Source organism: Syngnathus floridae, chromosome 9 (assembly GCF_059516105.1).
Source record: "Syngnathus floridae isolate MCC-2025c chromosome 9, RoL_Sflo_1.0, whole genome shotgun sequence".
In the NCBI taxonomy this organism is placed as follows: Eukaryota; Metazoa; Chordata; class Actinopteri; order Syngnathiformes; family Syngnathidae; genus Syngnathus; species Syngnathus floridae.
The window spans coordinates 375,375-396,300 of record NC_142421.1 but is presented as its reverse complement, the minus strand read 5'-3'; the positions used below and the strand labels follow the sequence as shown (position 1 = coordinate 396,300).

The window sequence follows — 20,926 nt, the reverse complement described above, 5'->3', positions numbered from 1 at the left end:
AAGGACTGGTGAATGGAAATTCAATAAATAATCGCTACGCAATCGCTACACAAATTCAGATGAGAATGATGCGGATGGTCCTTGTCCATATTCGATTGTTCAAAGCCCTTAAGGTTGGAGGCCATTATTTACAAACTCTTACTTCATTTGCGCAACATTTCAAACATGATTCACTGCACATTTGCACATGTCTAATACGGGCAACTAAGTCAAATTGAACAGTGCAAAAGGATGAATCACTGTGTTCTCCTGATGACAAAACGAGAACCAAAAGAGGGCAAAGAGAGAACAAGAATGAGCAACCCTTTTTCATCCACTCAGGTCTTACACTTAGTAACTTAGTTGTCAGCACCCTTTGCTTCCCTTTGCAACATGCTATTTGCTTCTTTGCTTTGTTTCTTTTTACACACTCATTGTTCTGTCGCCATAAAAGAAATACATACGTACATACGTCAACAAAACCGAAGACAAAGGCAGTCATGATACAGAGCAGAATGCTGGAGCAACCTTTCCGAGCATTAAAAGACCTCTTGAGTTTGAAATAACGGTGAGCTACAGCCTCCTCGTGGACATTCTCCTGTCAAATGCAGTCGGCTCAAATAGGGCCATCATTGTCGTCTTGCGCTCTCTTTTTGTCGTCCGCAGGACAGAAGGTTACAACAGCAGGGTGTCCAAACACTCACAAAAAATTGCTGCCGCTGCTGCTGCTGCTGCTGCAAGTGACATCAAAATGTAGCCAGGCCACTCTGGTCTAATTGACATAAATGGCACATGAAATAGGGCTGGATGAAAAGTGTCGCTGGCTAATTTATCACTGAAGAGTAATGCTGAATGTCTGTTTAAAGCTGCTCTGGTTTCCATTGTGTAAAGGAGAGGGGGTGGCATATTTCCGCTCGTCTTCCCTGTACAGATCATTCCCTCGATGTAGTCCCCAAATCCTCCAATTGCTGTGCGCGAGGCCGTGAAAAGAATCAAGCGATCGTACGAATTTGTCTGTTTCGGAAATCGAGTTATAACATTGAGCTGCCTTGTGGTCGGTCGCCATTTTGTGTCCGTCCTCCCATCGGCGTGAAAGTGACGGCGTTTGTTGACATCAACACGCAACGCGCTCAAATGAATTGCCATTAGGCTACATGTGACATGAAACAGCTTGTATGGGCTCTGTGCAGGTCACAGCAATAAAAGTAGCCGGCCAGCCATCCAGCCAGCCATCCATCCATCCATCCAGCCATCCAGCCATCCAGCCAGGCAGCCAGCCATCCAGCCATCTATCCATCCATCCAGCCATCTATCCATCCATCCATCCATCCAGCCAGCCAGCCAGCCAACCAGCCAGCCTCATTAGTGCATCCTTTTTCTCTTTCCCCACTAAAGAGCAGGGGAGCTTTTGCTTGCTCCGTCACCCTCACTAATTGCACCTCATTAAAATATCCCAGTCATGTTTTCAAACTTGGCCAGGTGTGCTTTCAATGGGGATATTGCTCCTCTTTAAACTGCTATCGGCAGAAGAATGGCTTTGCATGGGTGCCGGGACACAGCTCAATGTTACTGAATAACTAGTGTCTATATACTGGTTGGCCCTTGGGGAATGAATCATTTCAAGGCTTCACGCTATATGTAGTATGTGTCCTTTCTGTGTTTTCCTTTACATTGTGCAGATAGACATTGGGACAAAGGGGCGTCGAGAGTATGTTTATTATATATAGAAACACTTTTAGGAACAACGACAACAAAAGACCGACTTGCTTTCCAAAATAGCGACAATGAAAAGTTGGAATTGATTTCTTGAACCATTGTCCCGTGCACGCTGTTGTCATGAATGAATGAAATGATATGATGACATCACACGTCCACAAAGTGCCCAATGTGTCAGTCCAGTCCACCACCTGCGCCACCATTGTGAGCTGCTTTGACTCAAATTGGCTCTCCCGGTTTTTTTTCTCCCAAATTGGCAGGTGTGCTGAAAGGGCTCTGGCTCCGTCCGCTAAAGTCGACTTGCAGCGCAACACCAAAATAGATGGAGCCCGCGTGTTGAGTGTCGCGCTGAACGTACGTACGCTGTCTCATCGTGGAATAATGCACCGAAGCCGTGAAATGGAGTTGTCGCTCGCTAATATCCTCAAATCAAAGCCGAGAGCGAGTGGATAACAAGTGAGGGGTGGCCTAATGATCTTGTTTTCTGCTCTTTGCGCTTGAGATGGCTTTTTGCCTCAATCATCGATCCTTGGTGAGTTAAAAGCCAGGAGAGGCCAAAAATGAAAAGCCTACTTTTTAAGGAAGCGTCTGCTGTGACTTCATTCTGGATGACATTTATGTAGTATTAAGCATGGGTGCTCGCCAGAAAGAAAATGACATCTAGATCAGCAGACGTACTCTCCATTTTACGATAGAGGCGAGACCTAGCTAGTAGGTGTGCAATTGCATTTGGTTGCATGGAGTCCAATTCACGTTTGTCTCACAGTCAAGAGGTTCTTGGTTCTTCTGCAAAGTGTTTGTGTGTTTCGAGTTGATGATTGCGTCAACTCAAAATCCACATTGAGTTGCATGCATGCATGTGTGGAGGGAGGGCAGCAAAGCATGGTGCAGGGAGGGGGTCCTGCGCCAAGCTGCGGCACCACCACCACCACCAGCAGCAGAGATGATTCCAGGCTAGGACAGCCGAGAATGTGATGGGCGGGGTTTTGAGTGCAGCCGCAGCAATGAGGGGTCCCAGCATCCTCGGTGCTCGCTCCTTCCGTGCTCTCTCCCTCCCTCCCTCCGTGCTCCCTTCGTGCTCGCTCGCTCCCTCCCTCCCTCCCTCCCTCCCTCCCTCCCTCCCTCGAGCAGGTCGTGCCTTTCCATTGCTCCATGTGCTTTCTATTCCCGAACACGGGACGTTGCAAGGGGAAGTGAAGTTGCAGTTCCCCCCTCGCTCTTCGCTTTGTATGTGATTTGACCGCTGCTTGGGTTCTCCCCCTAAAACGAGACGATTGCTTGGTGTAGCTGCATCGGGGAGAAGCACGGGAAACGAGGAGGCTCGATGACGACGAAAGAAGACAACATTATAACAGGTAACGCTCTTGGTACGGCGTGTTGTGCGCCAATGCACTTGGTGCTTGAAAGTGCTTCAAGACGATTTGCTACTCCGGAAAGTGTTTTCGAGGAGAGCACACCGTAAGGTCGCTCGCGTTAGCCATTGCCTCATTGTGGAACTAACTGCAGTGTGGACCGACCTCGCCTCGCCTCGCCTCGCCTCGCCCTGCCTCCTCCTTGACCAACCATCACTGCAACCAACATGGCGACATTGTAACTTAAGCATCCTTTTTGCAGTTAACCTTGCCATCTTTTGTCATTTCCGACGGTTTAATGATGCCACTCGGCTGCTTGATAACGGCACTGAGCTGGATCACGGCCCATCCCACCAGAGTTGAGACACTGCAGCAAAAAAAAAAAAAGTCTGCACCATGTCAGGTAGCGCAGTGTTTCACGCTTGGCTGCAGCTGCGCTTGCTTGCTTGCTTGCTTGCTTGCGTGCTTGCTGGCTTGGGTGGGCCACAACGCATCCCAAAGCTTCACAGTTTCACCTATTCGGAGCACTTTGATCAAATGAACAAAAGCAAAATACAAAACTGTGGTTCAAAGAAGTGTGTGATGAACAGCATTGGAGCTGATGTTAGTCTAAATGATCGTTAAATGGGTGACTTGCCCGATATCCATTCCATCGTACACTTGAATTACACTCCATTCGTCTTCCCTGCTACCAATAAAAATACCCATTGCTACTTAATGATGTTTTCAAAGAAAAATCGCCTCATTTTTCAGCTTGATCTTGACTCTTTTGTACCCTGTGCTTGGCTGGCGACCAGCTTGATGGTGCACCACATCTCATCCATCACCAGCTTGATGGTGCACCACATCTCTTCCATCACAGTCAACTAGGACAAGCACCAGCTCACCTGCAAGCCAAGTGGTACAGAAAACCTGATTAAGATACCTTTTGTTGAGTATCAACTTGTGTCTAGTTTAAACGGCCGACACTGCCAGAAGCGATCTGGACCTTTCTCTCTCTCTCTCCATCAGTTGGAGAGGTGTAGCGCCCTGCCCTGGCCTGCCCTGGCCTGCCCTGGCCTGCCCTGGCCTGCCCTGGCCTGCCCTGGCCTGCCCTGGCCTGCCCTGGCCTGGCCTGCCCTGCCCTGCCCTGCCCTGCCCTGGCCTGCCCTGCCTTGCCCTGGCCTGCCCTGGCCTGCCCTGCCCTGCCCCGCCCCGCCCCGCCCCACCCCGCTTTCTGTGATGCCAACCAACCCTGCCAGTCAGACCTATAGTGGAATCCTCTGTCATGCTACTGTTAGCTGTCATACCCTGCAGTGTTTGCCAACTGGTGACGAAAATTAGCCCAGGCAGGCCTATGCTAATAAGGCATACTCACCATTTGAATGACTTCCATGAGTTGTTGTTGTTGTTGTTGTTGTTATTTAGGCTTGAGACTGGCTTTGCAACTCTTCACATGAGAAGCAAATTTTGCCTGTGTGGACTTTGCACCTTCTTCCATCCCCTCGCTATGCTATTAGTAATGACCAGGAGGCTGCCTGCTCACTTGAACCATTTCATGTATGGCGGCAAGATGGAGCCGTAGCTGTGGAGCCTTCTCTGCGCAAGAAGGTCCAACCCTCCAGGATTCCTGCTCTTCTACTACTCTCTTGCAAGCCTGTGTGATAATGCTCCATCCGTTTTCTGATCTGCTTATCCTTTCGAGCATTTTCAGACAAATGGCACCAAAGAGAAAGGGGATCATTTGTGGGCGCCGCTGAGCCCTTTGGACGAATCACTGGCTCAAGTGGAATCGGAAGCCAGAATGACTACTTGTCTGTCAACGACCACGTACGACATGCAGGAAGCGGTGCAACCAAGAGGAATGGGATTCATCCAATTGAATGCAACAAATCGGACACTTTTTTTGGGCAACATGCATAATCGAAGTTAGTGCTTAGGTCTGCGTAGAAAGCCTTGCTGCCCATGACCGTATACACTTATGCTGTATCCATATAGTATAATCCGTGTGATAACACTTTTTTTGGACTCACGTTCAGGTAAGAGTCAAAGTCAATCATGTATTTCTGCAGTCGGTTTCATTTTGGGGAAGGTGACTTGGTGACTTGAACATTGGATTGTAGGTGTAGCCACAGGTGGTCCGTAATTGGCCTCTCTAATTGCTTGCCAAAGTGTATTAAGGGACTTGAGAGCACTCATCTTCTCCATAGGGGTGGAAAAATGAGTGCGCTCGCTCGCTCGCTCACTCGCTGGCTGGCTCGCTCCATAAAAGGATTGGATAACATGAGAACGTCATGCTGCGGGACAATTCGACAACATGCTTAGAATAAGTCCGACAAATTGATTATTATCGTGTGCGTTCACACAACGCTAAAAAGTGGAGGCTATTTAGACCGCTAAATACAACTAATGGTACACAAATGGAGACACACTTTCTTTCATTCAATTCAAATGTCACGTCATTTTCGGAAATGACTTTTACCGAATGGCCAAGGTGTGGAAATGTTACAAAAAGCAACATTAACTGCTCGTATATCTATCACATTTTTTTTTTTTTTCTCTCGAGTGATGTCTTCTAACACTTTTTAGGGACTTTTGGTTCTATCCGGAGCTGTATGACAGCGGGGACCTTTGACGTTCCGCTTGAGCTCATTGTTAGACGATGAAAGCGGAGATGGTATTCATGCGTCCTTCTTGTTTTCCCCAGATGAAATGGCTAACCCATCTCCAGCAAAGAGCATAGGCGACCCTGGAATCACCCCGCTGTCTCCTACACATATTCAGGCAATTCTTCTCCGCCGGTCGTGAATGTGCGTGCTCCGAGCTCGGCTAACTCGCGTCCCTTTCAACCGCGCGGCGGCGGCAGAATGACGCCGAGCAGGTTCCGTCAGGAATGGCCTTTGTGGTGGTGGTGGCCATTGACTTTGGCACAACGTCCAGCGGCTACGCTTACGCCTTCACGAAGGAGCCCGAGTGCATTCACACCATGAGGTATGTTGATGGTTTAAGTTTCCAACCATGAATTTCCTCATGGTCTCAGACATGGACAAAAAGAGAAAAAGCTCAATCCTACTTTCATGGCCTATCTTGTGTATGGGATGATTTGCACCCCAGGCGATGGGAGGGTGGTGATCCTGGAGTGTCCAACCAGAAGACACCAACCACAATCTTGCTGACCCCAGACAGAAAGTTTCACAGTTTTGGCTACGCGGCCCGTGACTTTTACCACGACCTGGAGCCCAGTGAGTCCAAGCACTGGCTCTACCTGGAGAAATTCAAAATGAAACTCCATACCACAGCGGTAAGAAGCGTGCTCGCAGAAACCAGGAAATCCATCCCTGTAAAAGTGACCTTTACTTTGTGTGTGTGCGTGTGTGCGCGTGTGTGTGTCATCATCCCCACAAACAGAATCTGTCCATCAACACAGATCTCCAGGCAGCCAACGGGAAGCGTGTGAAAGCTTTGGACATCTTTGCCTATGCGCTGGCTTTCTTTAAGGAGCAAGCACTCAAGGTGATCAGCGTTGAGGGCACCCTCTATTTGCAGACATGATTTCTTACTTCAACTGCACCTCGGAATACCTATTGCGTTCTTAACAAAAGGCCAAAAGGTTGCCGTTGTAGGGAGGAAGAACAAACGACCGAGCGAGCGAGCCTATACATACAAATGCTACATATATGCATGCATGCGTACGTGCTGTATATCGAGGTAGTCCATCCATATTTGACAGGCGTGTTTGCTCTTCACCTGGCAGGAGCTGAGCGACCAGACGGGTGGCGACTTTGACAATAATGATGTGCGATGGGTCATCACCGTTCCTGCCATCTGGAAAATGCCTGCAAAGCAGTTCATGAGGGAAGCTGCTTATAAGGTGGGCTCTGAATTCCATTTCAAACACCCAAACGGATGCAATGGGGAAACGCTGAGGCGTGTTTCCCAGGGTCAAGATGGGACGAGACCTTGCACACGGTGCTATGCTTCTGGTCGTGAGCATATGGGTTCTCCTCACGCCGCATCTTCCAGACGCTCGTGGTTACGTCGATGAGCGTCGGTTCTACTTTATGGCTCTGATATGAGCGGTTGGCTGCACTGCGTTGCATCTGGAAGTGGCTCTTTGTGTTTTGGGACATGACATCACAGTGTGCCGTTGTCCTTTTGTTGCACTTGCATGTTTCCTGTGTGTGGTGAAAAAGGAAGCGGGATGTGGATGATTTCATGGGTGCAGACACAGGAAGGAAAAGGCAGGGCTTGGAGCGCTTATCAGCCATGTGTCTGGAGGGAGGGAGGGAGGGAGGGAGGGAGGGAGGGAGGGAGGGAGGCAGCGTGGCGGCGTGAGCTGAATGTGAGAAAGGGAGCAGTGGATGGGTTGGGCATCTGCAGTGACTCAGCATTGGCACTGAGCTTGCTTCCGTCATAGAGCACAGAGGGAGGGAGGATCCATCCAATATTCAGTCCATCTCCCGGGGCCATGACGTCATCCGCAGCCCGGCGTTTCTAGACTAGCCAACCCCTCAGACATAATTGGATGGTCCCGATTCTTTGAAAGAGCGCACTTTGAAATAACTTAACGGCTTCGATGGATTTACCATCTGGAGAAGGCTAAAAACAGGCAGGCCTCTGTTCTGTTCATGCTTTATTCCTGACCTCATCTTGTTTGATTGATTTCCATCTGCAGTGCAATGTTAGGATGCAAGACGATTTTTCCTTCATTTTTCCTCTTTGTAGTCGGGTCTGGTGCCCCGTGACAACCCGGAGCAACTGATCATTGCCCTGGAACCCGAGGCGGCGTCCATCTACTGCCGTAAGCTCCGCCTTCACCAGATGGTAGATTTGAGCAACCAGACCGCCGCTCCGAACGGCTGCAGTCCCACAGACAATGTTGCCAGTACAGTGACCCAAGGTAAGTCATCTTTTCCAATCACACAAAGTCTTTCTTTCCCGTGACTTACATTGTTCTGCTCTGCTGTATCGTTTGTTCTCCTGTAGCTTCTCCGGGCCACGGTAAACAAAGCTTCATTTTACATTCCCATAGATGCATGGAAAATCAAGCACATCTACTACATGGATGCCTTTTGCGTATGGAAATCAATTCTCATCTAATTGAAACCAAGGCAAAATAGTTGTTTTCTTCAATGTTTTCTTGTCTTCTTTTTCAACAAATGTTTCATGCGCTGCATCTGAGCCAAGCCAACGTGTCTTTGGTGCTGGCTTCGCAAAGCAGAGCAGAGCAGAGCAGAGCAGAGCTTGGCGTTGCATTCCTTATCACACTCACACAAACTCTTTTCCCCGTTAACAAGCAGCCAACAAGGAGCATGTTCGGCGCAACCGGCAAAGTCGCACCTTCTTGGTGGAAAATGTCATAGGGGAGATTTGGTCGGAGCTGGAAGAAGGTAGCGTCCTTTTCACCTGCCTGTCCTTCTGTTTCTTCGGCTTCTGCTTGCGACTAACTCTTGCTCTTTCCTCTGATGCACTCGTCATTTACTCTATTAACCAAGCGGTTCTATTCCCAAGATGTTCTGAAAATCACTAAAGTGTATTTTCCAAACTGTAGCCTTCAACAATGATGCCCTTACTTCATTTACGTATTTTTAGGGCTGAGCAACGCCACTAATGTACGTTCGGCCATGAGCCATCGATCAAGTGTGAGAACAAAGGGGTGTCCAAATTCTCCCAAAGTCCGGAAGTGATGCCAGCACGCCCGTTTTCGACGGAATACGTACAAGCCACTTTCTGACAATTACAGTACAGTGGTCCCCTAGGGCCCTCTGTTTGCTTTTGTGCAAATTGCCATACTGAATGTCTAGCCAGGTTTTTCCCTGATGGATTTCAATGGGCGTCACCGATTTGGGATGCCATTGGGCCCATCCGTCCGCCCGTCCGTCCGTCCGTCCATCCATCCATCCATCCCGTGCGAATATTGTATGTAACATTTGGGAATAGAATCCAACCCCTATGAAGGATACAAGTTCATGCATGTGGGTGAAATCGTTTACAGGAATCATCTCATCATGTTGGATCTCTCCAAACACTTTGTTTTTTTCGGGTTTTTTTTTTACACGCAGGTGACCGATATGTGGTGGTGGACTGTGGCGGCGGGACAGTGGACCTGACTGTCCATCAGATCCGTCTCCCGGAAGGACATCTGAAAGAGCTGTACAAAGCTTCCGGTACCTCTTTTTTGTTTTTTTCCTGACTATTTCTCTGCACGTTGCTTTTGGCTTTTCACTCAGCTCACTGGTTTTCCACATCAGGCGGACCGTACGGCTCTCTGGGGATCGACTATGAATTTGAGAAGCTGCTGTGTCAGATCTTTGGCCAGGACTTCATTGACCAGTTCAAAATCAAGCGGCCAGCCGCTTGGGTGGACCTCATGATTGCCTTTGAATCGCGGAAGCGGGCGGCGGCACCGGGCAGGGCCAACCCGCTCAATATTAACTTGCCCTTCTCCTTCATCGACTACTACAAGAAGTTCAGGGGCCACAGCGTGGAGCACGCGCTGCGCAAAAGCAAGTAAGTGAGTGGTCTGCTGGCCAACAAGTTTGGGATTCGATCCATTCTCTTCTGAAGCCATCGTCTTAACCCGTCAGGTCATCCAAGTTTGTTTCATGATAACCGCCCCTTTTCTCTCCAGTGTGGATTTTGTTAAATGGTCATCGCAGGGCATGCTGAGGATGAGTCCCGATGCCATGAATTCCCTTTTCAAGCCCACCGTCGACCACATCATTCAACATCTCAGTAAGAAGAACACTTTTACAGGTCACATACGTACTAGAAGCCGGAAAGCAGGATGCGTATGAACGAACGAACGAACGTTTTTGATCCCCCGCAGATGAGCTCTTTGAGAAACCCGAGGTGAGCGACATCAAGTTCCTTTTCCTAGTGGGAGGTTTCGCCGAGTCGGCACTGCTGCAGCAGGCCGTCCAGAACATGCTTCGGGGCCGCAGTCGCATTATTATCCCCCACGATGTCGGTCTGACCATCCTGAAGGGCGCCGTGCTGTTCGGTTTAGACCCCAGCATCATCAAAGTCCGCCGCTCGCCACTTACCTACGGCGTGGGCGTCCTCAATCGTTTTGTGGAGGGCAAGCATCCTCCCGAGAAGCTGCTGGTGAAGGACGGCACGCGCTGGTGCACGGACGTTTTCGACACCTTCATCGCCGCCGACCAGTCGGTCGCGCTGGGCGAGATGGTCAAGCGGAGCTACACGCCGGCCAAGCCCTCGCAGCAAATTATCGTCATCCACGTCTACTGCGCCGAGAAGGAGAAGGTGGCCTTCATCAGCGAGTCCGGCGTCAAGAAGTGCGGCTCGCTACGCTTAGACGTGAGTGGCACGGAAAGCGCCGCGCCGCGCCGCGAGATCCAGACGCTCATGCAGTTTGGCGACACCGAGATTCGGGCCGTGGCGGTGGACGTGTCCACCGGGCGCACAGTCAAGGCCAGTATTGACTTCCTCAGCCATTAAGGGAGGAGGCGGAAGATGGGCGGGCGGGCCGACGGGCGGGCGGGCGGGCCGACGGGCGGGCGGGCGGGCAGCCGCATCCCTCCTACATGTACTAAATTGAGGCTTCCAGACTTTTTGCCCTATCCACATAGTAATATCAATTCAGGCCAGTCGTTTAACCAATCGGGCTGGCCCATTTAAATGTACTCTTTATGCCTGATCTCTTATTAGCTGACGCAACATGTCCAAGCCAAAAAAACAAACAAGGTGTAGATCACGTGGATTGAAAACAATGCTGAAGCGATGAATGTGCCTCCGGTAAATGTGCTCACACGAGCAGAAAAGAGCTCACGTGCATGTAGTAAAACTCGGTGGCAAGTACGCTTATCGCTCTTCTGAATTCAACATTTTTGTACATTGGATTCGGCTCGTTCCATGCAAGCGTCTCTCCGAATGCAGTTGAGCATGGCCGCCTTTGTTGTTTCTTTTCAACGCGCCAAATGTGAGGACGGGCGGGCAGGCGGGCGGGCTGTTTCCATGAAAGGCAAGAGCACGCACGCACGCACGCGTGCCTTTAACTGAAAGTCAAATGGTGAAACGTACATAAATGAAGACGCGACGAATACAAAAGCCTCAACAGTACCTACCGTTGGTGAGCATGGAAAGTGGCAAAGGCTGCAGTTGCGCTCAAATCTTTCATTCTTTGTTCATGCTTCCTTCCAATCATTCGTTCCCATGTTACCTTCCCCGTTGGATCGGCGCAGCTCTAGTGCGACAGAGTAATATTTGTTTATTTCTGTATATACGGCCTTTAAATAGTGTACAGATTTGTAGCCTTAGCGTGCGTTGACCTTTCTCAGTGAGCACAGCATGAAAGCCACCGCGGCAGGCACATTTGTGGGAGACAAGCAGGTCTTTCTTTCGTTCATGATGCTTCCTTTTTGTCACAACGCTGCCAGCTTGCGCCTCTTCCAAAAAGATGGCAATGGAATGTCTAATCAGCAGAATTCAGACCATCAAATGGCTTCCCTAATTTAGTCAATCACTGAATGGCAGGCGAAATGTTGTTTCTCAAAATGTCCGAGGGTGAATTGAAAGGGAATCAATCTGTGGTCGGGCAGACGATGGGAGCGAGCGAGCGAGCGAGGGAGGGAGGGTGAAAGGGAATGAATCTGTGGTCGGGCAGACGATGGGAGGGAGGGCCGCCAGCCTGCCAGCCAGCCAGCCTGCCAGCCCGCCGGCCCGCCAGCCTGCCAGCCTGCTTGTCGCTGACTGAAAAGTGTCACCGAGCGAGCACACATGCAGCATCTTGCTGTCTTTGTATTCCTACTTGTAGCGCTTTTGTTTGAAGCTGGGAATTTGTGCCTTGTTGACGTGTCGCCAACATTAGCAGTTAAGCTTGAGCCACGTCTTTGGCTTTTGTTTGTTTACCTTTCGGGAAATATAGGTAAAGCGGCGTTCATAAGAAGGGATTCAAGTCTTTCGGACTGTTCTCAACTCTCATCGAATAAATAGTTTGCTGTCGAGACAAGTCCCGGAGCTAGTCACGACGGCCGTACAATTGTCTTTCTGGTTTGCGTTGTTGGGCCAGTCCAAACGCTATTGAGCGCAATTTGCACACCACATGAGAAGTCAGCAAGACGTAGTGTATGTGCGCTGTCGTTGTTTTGGTGGGAAATGTGAATCAAGTCGCTACGGAGCGATGCTCCTGTTTGAATACTCCTCCAATAACGTTGAGGTCTTCAAGAGGGGTAGAGCGCTGAAAAGAACTTCCTGTTTTTTCTCGAGTGTGTGATATTCATGCCGTGCAGGCTTGTACTGTGTATCGCCCAGCATTCTGCGCCATTGGCAGGCAAAAAGGTCACTTTTCTTAGAATGATATCAAACGCCAATTGTAGTCTGGCAGGCAGCGGCGGCGGCGCACGTGCGGCTGCGTGGTCAGCGCTGCTTCCCGCAATGCACGCTTTGCATGGCTCGCAAACCCAAATGAATCTGAGAAAAAACAAGATTGACAGCTGCTTGTGTGGGAAGCTGGGAAGTGAGCACCACATCACTCTACTCTATACTGTACTATTGCATTTATCAAATGGAATCAATCACGTGTTCGCCAATGTACGGGGTGCTTTCACGCCTTTCTTACTTTGAATCAAACTCGATCGAGTTGCTAATGGTGTCACATTTGTCAGAAAGAGGGGCACGTCGACTGAACAGCAAGTGTTTAGAAGTTGCCAATGTTTTCTGTGCGGAATGTGCCATTTCAGTTGCTGAGTCGTCGTAAAGCGAGCATTGTATTCGCCTCCCGCAATAAGTCAATCACTCCTGAAGAATGCTTTTTCTCGTTCATTTTTCAATGGACACTTTTTCTGTTGCTTCGTGTCGTTGTCCGCTCATTTCATTGAATAAAATGTATTCTAATCATTTACAACTCTTCACTGTCAGATTGTCATGAATAAAGTAGTGTATTTCAAAGATTGGTTTTCTGATTGTTTTTTTTGTTTTCCTTTTATTGATTAAATTTGACCCCTCTGATCTAACCAAATGAATTTCTCTAAATGTTTCAATTAGGCATTTGGAAGGATCCAGACACATTTCTGCTGCTTTGTAAGCAATTGTGAAGCACCCCCCAGGGCTTGTCTAAAGGCTGGCTCATTTGCCAAGGCTCCATTTGGGTTGAATATCTCCGCAGATGGCTGCGCACTGATGTTCCCCATCCACCACTTCCAGAGGTGCATGCTGCCAGGAAGAATGGGAGAAAGGTACAAAGCCAAAGTTGTGCAGTATTGAGCAAAGGCAATGAATACTACTACTCATACGCACGTCTCACAATTCTGAGGCGCAGAGGTCCTTCCATTTGTCTTCTGGCCTGTCTTCTGTTTCCCCCCATCCGCGCCTCCCGCATTCCAAAAGACCCAAGGTAGGTAGGCTCGAAACTGGCCGTCAGTGCGAATGCAACTGAATGGTGGCTTGTTTGTGTGTGCGTGTGTGTGTGTGTGCCCTGCAATTGAACGGCAACCGGTTTAGGGTTTGTGCAAACTGCTGCTTTCAAAACTGGAAAAAAGTCAATATGACCCAACTTTTTTGCCAAACAACCCAGGATGATGGGGCAAATTGACCATACTGTGTATTCGTTTTACACAAGTAGCACTAAAGAGCCACTCAAGTTGCTGCACAGTGCGTTTGTGGGCAGGTTGCATAGGCATGGCCCATTTTCCTCCAATAGCCGTTGCTACGGTCATGGGGCAGCTCCTTCACTCCCACGTCCATTTTCTCTCTCTCTCTCTCTCTCTCTCTCTCGCTCTCTCGCTCTCACCGCACGGTGGCAAACCAATGAAAATGACCGCACAATAACACCGACTCGTCAAAGTTAAGGTCAGCTAATCGTGTTTGTCTGGACTGACTATTTGTTTAAAGTGTCAGGGGGAGGGAGATGGCCATTTCAAACTCAATCAGGAAGTGACGAGAGAGAAAAAACACGACACAACCTCACGTAAAGTTTGATTGCGTCGATTGCAATTTTTGTCTTGTCTCGTCAAATGTTGTTAAGGTGTGACATCTTTGCCCATTATTGACAGGAAGTCAAATGAAAGTAGCTTCCTGTCCTTTGTCTTGCGTCTTTGGCGCTCAGCTCAGCTCAGCTCAGCTCGGGCCGGGCCGGCGGCCGGCCGGCCGGGGGTCACGTTTGTTTTGCAAGCAGTCGCTCGGCCCGCTATTTTTCCTCTCCGTCTATGTATACCTCAACTAATTCACGACGTGTCGATAAAAGGCTTTGTGAGTAACAACGGCGCCCCCCAAGCTCGCGGCTTAAAGAGCAGAGAAAGGAAGTGCTGTCATTTGGAAATTTTCTCTGACAAACACACGTAATTACAGGAATTAGTCTGCTATTTTGTCATTAGCCTTCACTTTCAATGAGCCAATAATAAAAGGAGAAACAAGACTGTGAGACAAAGACGGACGTCTTTAGAGGATTTCAAGACACCCCCGATGCGCCGCCACGCCACGCCACGCCACCTCTTAGCCCACACATTCACTTTGCCCTTTTATTAATATTATTAATGTAGTCAGGCTTGAAGCGCGAGCGAGCCTCTGATTGGTATTGTGTGAGCGCTGATGGCTCCGCTCCGGGTGATTTCAAACAGACTTGGTGATGAGAATGGCAGCTCGCCTTTTTAAAGCTGTGTATTTGCAAGCGTGATTACAGGCTGGGCGTTTCAATAAATGAAGCCAAAACAATGACGCGCAATCAGGACTTCATAAAGCGCCCAAAGGCCACCGACAGATTAACGAGTCCATTGCAGACTCAAGACTTTGGAATTACACATATATTCCACACATTGTGCATTTAAATAGGCAGGTGAAAGCAGCGATCTCACCATGTCGTTTGCATAAATGCCACATGCATTCATCAGGCTAATATTTACCCTTGCCTTGTCCTGACAGCCCTTGACAGTGACAACAACTATGGATGTCACAAGCTTGATGCGTCTGTCTGTCTGTGTGTGCGTGCGTGCGTGCGTGTGTGGAGAGTAAAACCCTTTGGTGGGATTGTCTCCTCTTTTTAATAAGACGACTGGGGCGCTTGTTTTCCCCCCTTCATTCATTCACTCATGCATTCCCAATGGAGCAATTTGACTGTGGCAATTGTATCATGACCATTTCAAACGTTTCATTCGATTGCCATTGCGGAGGAGGATATTTCCAGCAGAAGATTCCTGTCAAGCATTGAACCTCATTTAAAAACCTTCCGCTCATGTGCCATTATTGGAAAGCTGGCGACGCCTTACTCACATCATCGGGCACAACGACCCATATGTGACGTGACAGAAATGTTAGCAGGAAGGCCAAAGCTTTTGTTATTGCGATGTTCAGACATTTAACATCGCGGAAAAGAGCACAACGTGAATCGCATCGCCCCTCGAGGGATTCAAATGAATCTGACGACACACGATGAGTTCATTTCCGTATTTACGAGTGAAGAAAACAGAAGTCACTTGAATCCAAGATATGTATTGAGAGGCAGGCCGCTTAAGCTTGGCACGGAAGCACAGACTGAACGGCATTCTCGGCGACATTTTCCGTTCCGCAGAAGTGAGTGCTGCAAAAGAGGGAAAAGTTGACATTGTCATTTCAAGTGGCTTTAACAATGTTAGTGGGGTTAAGTCACTCAATAAATATAGTCAAGGGGCTCTGGTTTTGTTTTCCCCAGCATGCGTTGACGCCCGTTGTCATTCTAATTGCTGCCCTCTCTCAGCATGAGATAGTCCAATGCTGCTCTCTAGCGGCCGCGTGAAGTACTTCGAGACCTCAGCTCAGAGAGAGCTGTTGAATCATGCGGTTTCAATTGCCGGCCAAAATGACACTTGTTTGTTTTGTGTGTTTAAAGTGGCACTCAAATGTGGCAAAGTCAAGCGGTGTGCTGATGGGGCCATTCTCCACACCACTGTTTTATTTACTTACACTTTCTTGTCTTTTGTTCTCAACAGCTCCGCCTTTGACACCCCATATTTTGGCTTCATGGGGTTGAAGATGTGGTTGTTCCACCGAAATTTGATTTCCGTGACAGAAGTCACATCAATCTCAGCATCAATGTGCACTTCGTAGGTCCTTCCCGGCTTCATCGTGCCCCTAAAAACAGACGGGAGCTCACTCCAAGCAATTTGTCGCCAGCATTTCCAGAGACGTGGTGGCTAATAGTTGCTTAAAATATCACGGCGTGCGTTTATGAGCTTGGCCAATGTCAGTCGCGGGACGAGGTCGTAAGAGAACCTGTGAGAAGTGTCAACTCGAGAAAACAACGCCAAATCCTGGTCCGCTTCAAAATGGGACTTTCTCAATCCAAGCGTGTGATCCATCACATGAAACAAAAGATGGCTTACACGTGAAGCAGGTATTCCTTTGTGCAGGCACCTTCTTCAGCGAGAGCTACATACATGAAGCCTGGGTTAGACCAGCTGGGACCGTCCAACGTTACCTTTACATTGTAGCTGTAACCTAGTAACACAATCGAGAAATCCATCAATCCATCAATCCATCAATCAACCAATCAATCAATCAGTCCGAGAGTTTGCATGATTTCACAATTGCACCTACGTCCAAAGGGTTCAGAACTGCCCGTGTTGAGGAAGTATTTGGTCTGCGAGGTGCTATTAGTCAAGGGGAACCGAGCCGCATACAGGCCCATCAACGGACATTTGTCGGCAGCGCACGGGAAACATTTGCCCTGGAAACAGAAGGCAAGGCAAAGCAAGGCAAGGCAAGGCAGCTTTACTTATACGCTGCATTTCAGACACATTTTGTCCGCCAAGTGTGCGGGCAAGCGTGTGTGTGTGTGTGCGTGTGTGTGTGTGTGTGTGTGTGTGTGTGGGAAAGCAAGTGGGTTTGTGGGCAGCTTCAAGAAAAACACAACGCTGCCTTTGATCAAAAGTGCCATTCTCACCGACAGCTGCAGAAAGGAAGGCAAGCTGTTTATACGTATCTGCTGCAACTCCAGTCCAATCTCACCAAATCATCTCGGAAAAGCAAATAAATGGTTGACGGCCGTATGGGTGTCGCATTGCAGCAACAGCTGCCGGGGCTGGGCAAACACGCTGCCGTGGACATAGCGGCAGGCCTGTTGCTCTGCTCCAATTCTTTCATCCCAAATTGCTTTCAATGAATAAACGTGTCGGCGTACGGATTGCTTGTCATTGCATTGTACGGACAAGTTGTGTACGAGGCTAAAACGAGAGTCGGTTGCACATTTCGGTCGCTGTCTTCGAAATGACACCAACGGCGGGCCTCCTTTCAGTCGTAAACGCTCCGCCGTTGTTATGCCTCGCTTTGTCAAGTTTAGCACACATACTTACAGCTGCAAAAGTGGCAGCGTCGGGGCAAGGGTAACCGACAAATCCTCGCGGTTTAACCATACTCTCCTGGTAGTACTGGTAGGCTCGGACATGATTGCAGGCATCGAATTTCTTCGTACCTGACGGGGAAGAAGATGTACCTCAGCGCAGTGGTTTTTCAAATATAGCCAATATAATGATGGAGAGAAAAGAGCTAAATGAGGCCCAAAGACCTTGCAAGCTTTGATGGCCTTCGGCCAGGCTCACTTCAAGCTCAGTGGTGATGACAGTGAGCTAAGGAGATAGAGACTGTGTGGAGGTTTCTTCCGGCCGCTAGAGGGCGTCGGGCTATCAGGTATTGTTAATTAATTACACCTTGTGGCGTTAGGCTTTCTTTCCGGTGTTTCTTTCCGGGTCGGATCGTGCAGCAGCAGCAGCAGTTTCACGTGCAGCTTGTTCCGTGCTGGCTGCCAACTTGAACTTGTGAGTGTCCCATTTGACTTGTTTTGCTCCAGTGTGTGTTTCTAGTGCTCTGTGCATGTTTAGCAAATGTGCTCATCGCTGAAACGTTGCACTTTCAGATCATAATCGTTTGTGTGGGGTGGAACGGGCAATGCCACTTGTGCCGACAATTGTAAAAAGTGCGCTTTTTTAAAATTGCTTCTCTTGCTATAGCTGGAACAGTGTAAGTCTGCACTTGCCATCTAACAAAGTGGAATGCAAGGCAGTTCAAAGCGCCTGCATTTTGCCTCAGACAGAACCCAATTTGCCAAAATGTCATCACAAGCAACTTATAGTATTTTGACCCCAAAAGTCCATTGCATTTGTCATACGTGCTGTATTTGAACTACGTTGGCTAACTTAAGTCTCTTTTGGCTATCCGTGGCAGGAATATGGTGACAGAGCCTCCGGTAAGGTAAGGTAATGTAAGGTAAGGTAATGTAAGGTAAGGTGATTACCAGACCTGTGACTATATCTTTAAAACTTGTCTGTTGATGTGATACAACTCACTTTTCTTGCATCGTATTGAATGAAATGAAACTTATCATGAATGTTGTACTTCTGACATGATGACAGTCTTGTAAATGACCGAAACAAAGAGATAAAAGACAAACTCCTCATCTTCATCGGAGTCATAAGAATCGGATCGTGCGTTTGTGAGTTCATCCCACCTTGCCAGACAGCATCCAGGTCGGTGAAAGTGCCTCTGTTTGCACTGCAGCCGGGCATCAGCTCTCCTCCGTTGGGGTAGAAGTCCACGTGGCCAATGGGCTGGGACATCCCGAGACCTGCCGGTTTTCAAACATTTTCGAGCTTTTGAAGGAAGCTCAACAAGAATGACCACATCGCAGTATAGCTGAGGTGGCAATTCTACTCGCGACAGACATTATGTCATGATGTGCATGCTGCTCCGAGCAAATGCACCCTTGTTTTTTGTAAGCGTCACATGTCAGGCACTTGCTGCGGATCCTATTTCTCCAATACTAGTCATCTAATCATCTAATACTGCACTGGCTCCCTGTCAAATCTAAAATAGGATTGATACGCCTGTAAGGCAGCATCTTGGGAAAATAAAATAACCGAAAGTCAGATTGCCTGTCTGTCTCTCTGTCTGTCTTTCTGTGTGTGAAAACACAGAGAGGGAGAAGCTTCAGTCAGAAGGACCTATCTTCCCTTACGCGTACGTACGTGTTATGCAACAGCCTTAATCTAGCATCTGTCTCTCTCGCAGCCCAATTGCTAGTGGTACGATCAAGTCGGCTGGAAATGAAACAACAAATGGTGACGAAACGTCCGTCCCCTTTCTCTTCAACGTCCCCTTGAAACAATTTCACCACCAATGACGGCCGGGTACCGAGTTCAGTGGCGAAAGGGCTGCCGTCGGTGTGAATGACGTCGACAAAGGCGGCGTCGCTGGTGTCCAAGCGCATCGCTGCGTTTGTGTCACGGAAGTAAGGCTCGGTCGGGTCCAGTCCTGCCGAGTGACGGCGCATCATCGAGCGGGCTGCCGACGACGGCGTCGCCTTCGTCTCGGCTTTACCTGTGATGCGTGCCAGGCCGCCGATCTTGCTCCCCGCTTCTCCAGCCACGTGAGCGCCGAGGCTGTGACCGATCATTTGGAACATATTTGCTCTCTGCTTGTAGTTGTCCTGGGCGGCAGGGAAATACGTACGTATGTCCACGTTAGTCATACTGTGGCTTTGTAAATCTGCGCAAATGTTGCGTAGTGCAGCCGTGAGTCATGAGTGCAAAGGGCCTACCATGAGAAATGTCATCATGGATGCCACCTGTGCAGCCAGCACCCTGCCATTGTTGACTGCCTGGGCATACTGAGTCCTCACCCCATTTTTCCACTCCACCGCGATACAGTTGACATTCTCCCACATCAGCATAACCTGGACATTGGAAAGCAATGTTGAAAGGAACACGCGAGTCACGTAGCGCTTTCTGTGAAAATGAGGTTAGCTAGCGCTCCAAATCTTTTTGGGGATGAGCTGCGCCAGCCGCAAACTGACTGGACCTCACTTGCTGTTTTGAAGCTGACAAAGAGTAAAGTTGGATGTGAGGAAGGTAATAGATCAAATTGACGCATTGCTGCTTGGCTATTTGCATAACGTGTCTGCACAAAAGGCACTAGCATGTGCCACTGCAAAGACAAGAATAGACAATTGTGTCATCATTCCAAGTATTCCTTCATGCTAATCTAGTATTCCAACCTTGCACATCTCTCGAGGCCAGTCTTCATCATCTTGATGCAGATAACCAGGAATGATGAATCGAGTCTTTCTCGTGCCAGCGTAGTTTGACGCCTTGATGCTCGGGTCGGTCTTGATCTCCTGAAGGGTTCAAGAAAACGGCTCCGTCACGCTGAGAAAAAGTACGTCGCCAAAAACGCAGACGGTCCTTCACTGGGGCGACAGAGGTTTGTGCCGGGAAGCCGGCGCCCTCCGGCCCCAGTGTAGCACCAGAGCTGTTGAAAAGACACAAGGATAAAAGAGCCTCCTTCTTGCCTGGTAGTATCGGTTTCTCTGGGTGAAGAGAAGGAAGCGGGTGCCTAGCCTGTCTGCAGACCACGGGAGGGCAGAGACGGGTCTTTGGCTGGTTCCCCCCCACGGAGGCTGGTCATTAAAGCAACCGAGCTCACCGAAACAGACCTCTGCGGCTACACGTGGTGGAGCAGATATGCATGCACTTACTCACTCACTCACTCACTCACTCACTCACTCACTCACTCACTCACTCACTCACTCACTCACTCACTCACTCACTCACTCACTCACTCACTCACTCACTCACTCACTCACTCACTCACTCACTTGCGTACATGTGGTCGGGCCCCTGTGCCAAACCCACGAGCTAGCATATTTCAAGAGTAGACGCAAACATTCAGCTTTCTAACTTACCATAAGATGCACCACCGGCAAAGAGGCACAACAGACATAAACTCCACATTGGTGACATCTGTTGAAAATAAATCCAATTCTTAGTCCTTAATAATACCAACAAGCACAATGCAATGCAAAAGGATGGACTCGATTTACCATAAGGTCAGGCAAGAAGACTGCAAATTGACACTGTCTTCCTTCACTCTGGACGGGCTGCTTTAAATAGTGCCGCCGGCAAATGAATTCAATCCTG

At 49.0% G+C, this 20,926-nt stretch overlaps 3 protein-coding genes across 15 annotated transcripts in view; 2 read left to right on the top strand and 1 right to left on the bottom strand.

The window, feature by feature from the left end:
- Positions 1-5,810, top strand: part of shtn1 (shootin 1) — a 22,693-nt gene extending 16,883 nt beyond the window's left edge. Inside the window, exon 16 of one of the 2 annotated variants that reach the window (XM_088384062.1) lies at positions 5,734-5,810. The gene's annotated coding sequence lies outside the window, so the exon portion shown is untranslated. Of the gene's footprint in view, positions 1-1,169; positions 1,450-5,733 lie in introns of those variants that run through there. The other variant, XM_088384061.1, reaches the window with a different exon arrangement.
- hspa12a (heat shock protein family A (Hsp70) member 12A) lies at positions 2,790-18,218 on the top strand. Of its 12 annotated transcripts, none has more exons than XR_015860134.1 (16): positions 2,790-3,050; positions 5,734-5,810; positions 5,893-6,017; positions 6,141-6,327; positions 6,435-6,539; positions 6,781-6,897; positions 7,752-7,926; positions 8,013-8,102; positions 8,324-8,416; positions 9,089-9,193; positions 9,278-9,536; positions 9,658-9,761; positions 9,856-10,346; positions 13,032-13,222; positions 13,306-17,770; positions 18,177-18,218. XR_015860134.1 is itself a non-coding variant. In XM_088384046.1 (16 exons), exons 1-16 carry the CDS (start codon positions 3,020-3,022, stop codon positions 18,205-18,207), a joined length of 2,178 nt encoding a protein of 725 aa, XP_088240172.1. In that variant the 5' UTR covers positions 2,790-3,019; the 3' UTR covers positions 18,208-18,218. The 12 variants fall into 12 exon arrangements, 10 of the variants coding, with proteins under 10 accessions (XP_088240172.1, XP_088240169.1, XP_088240168.1 ...); XM_088384046.1 differs by having other exon boundaries at positions 8,013-8,027; positions 8,327-8,416; positions 13,306-13,380; XM_088384043.1 differs by having other exon boundaries at positions 8,327-8,416; positions 13,306-13,380.
- LOC148392748 (inactive pancreatic lipase-related protein 1-like) lies at positions 15,455-20,926 on the bottom strand. Its single transcript, XM_088384064.1, has 13 exons — positions 20,830-20,926; positions 20,692-20,749; positions 20,299-20,450; positions 20,005-20,124; positions 19,549-19,683; positions 19,329-19,437; positions 19,143-19,262; positions 18,460-18,576; positions 17,309-17,427; positions 16,554-16,683; positions 16,340-16,454; positions 15,921-16,088; positions 15,455-15,558 (listed from the first exon to the last, which is right to left on the bottom strand). Exons 1-13 carry the CDS (start codon positions 20,830-20,832, stop codon positions 15,489-15,491), a joined length of 1,416 nt encoding a protein of 471 aa, XP_088240190.1. The 5' UTR covers positions 20,833-20,926; the 3' UTR covers positions 15,455-15,488.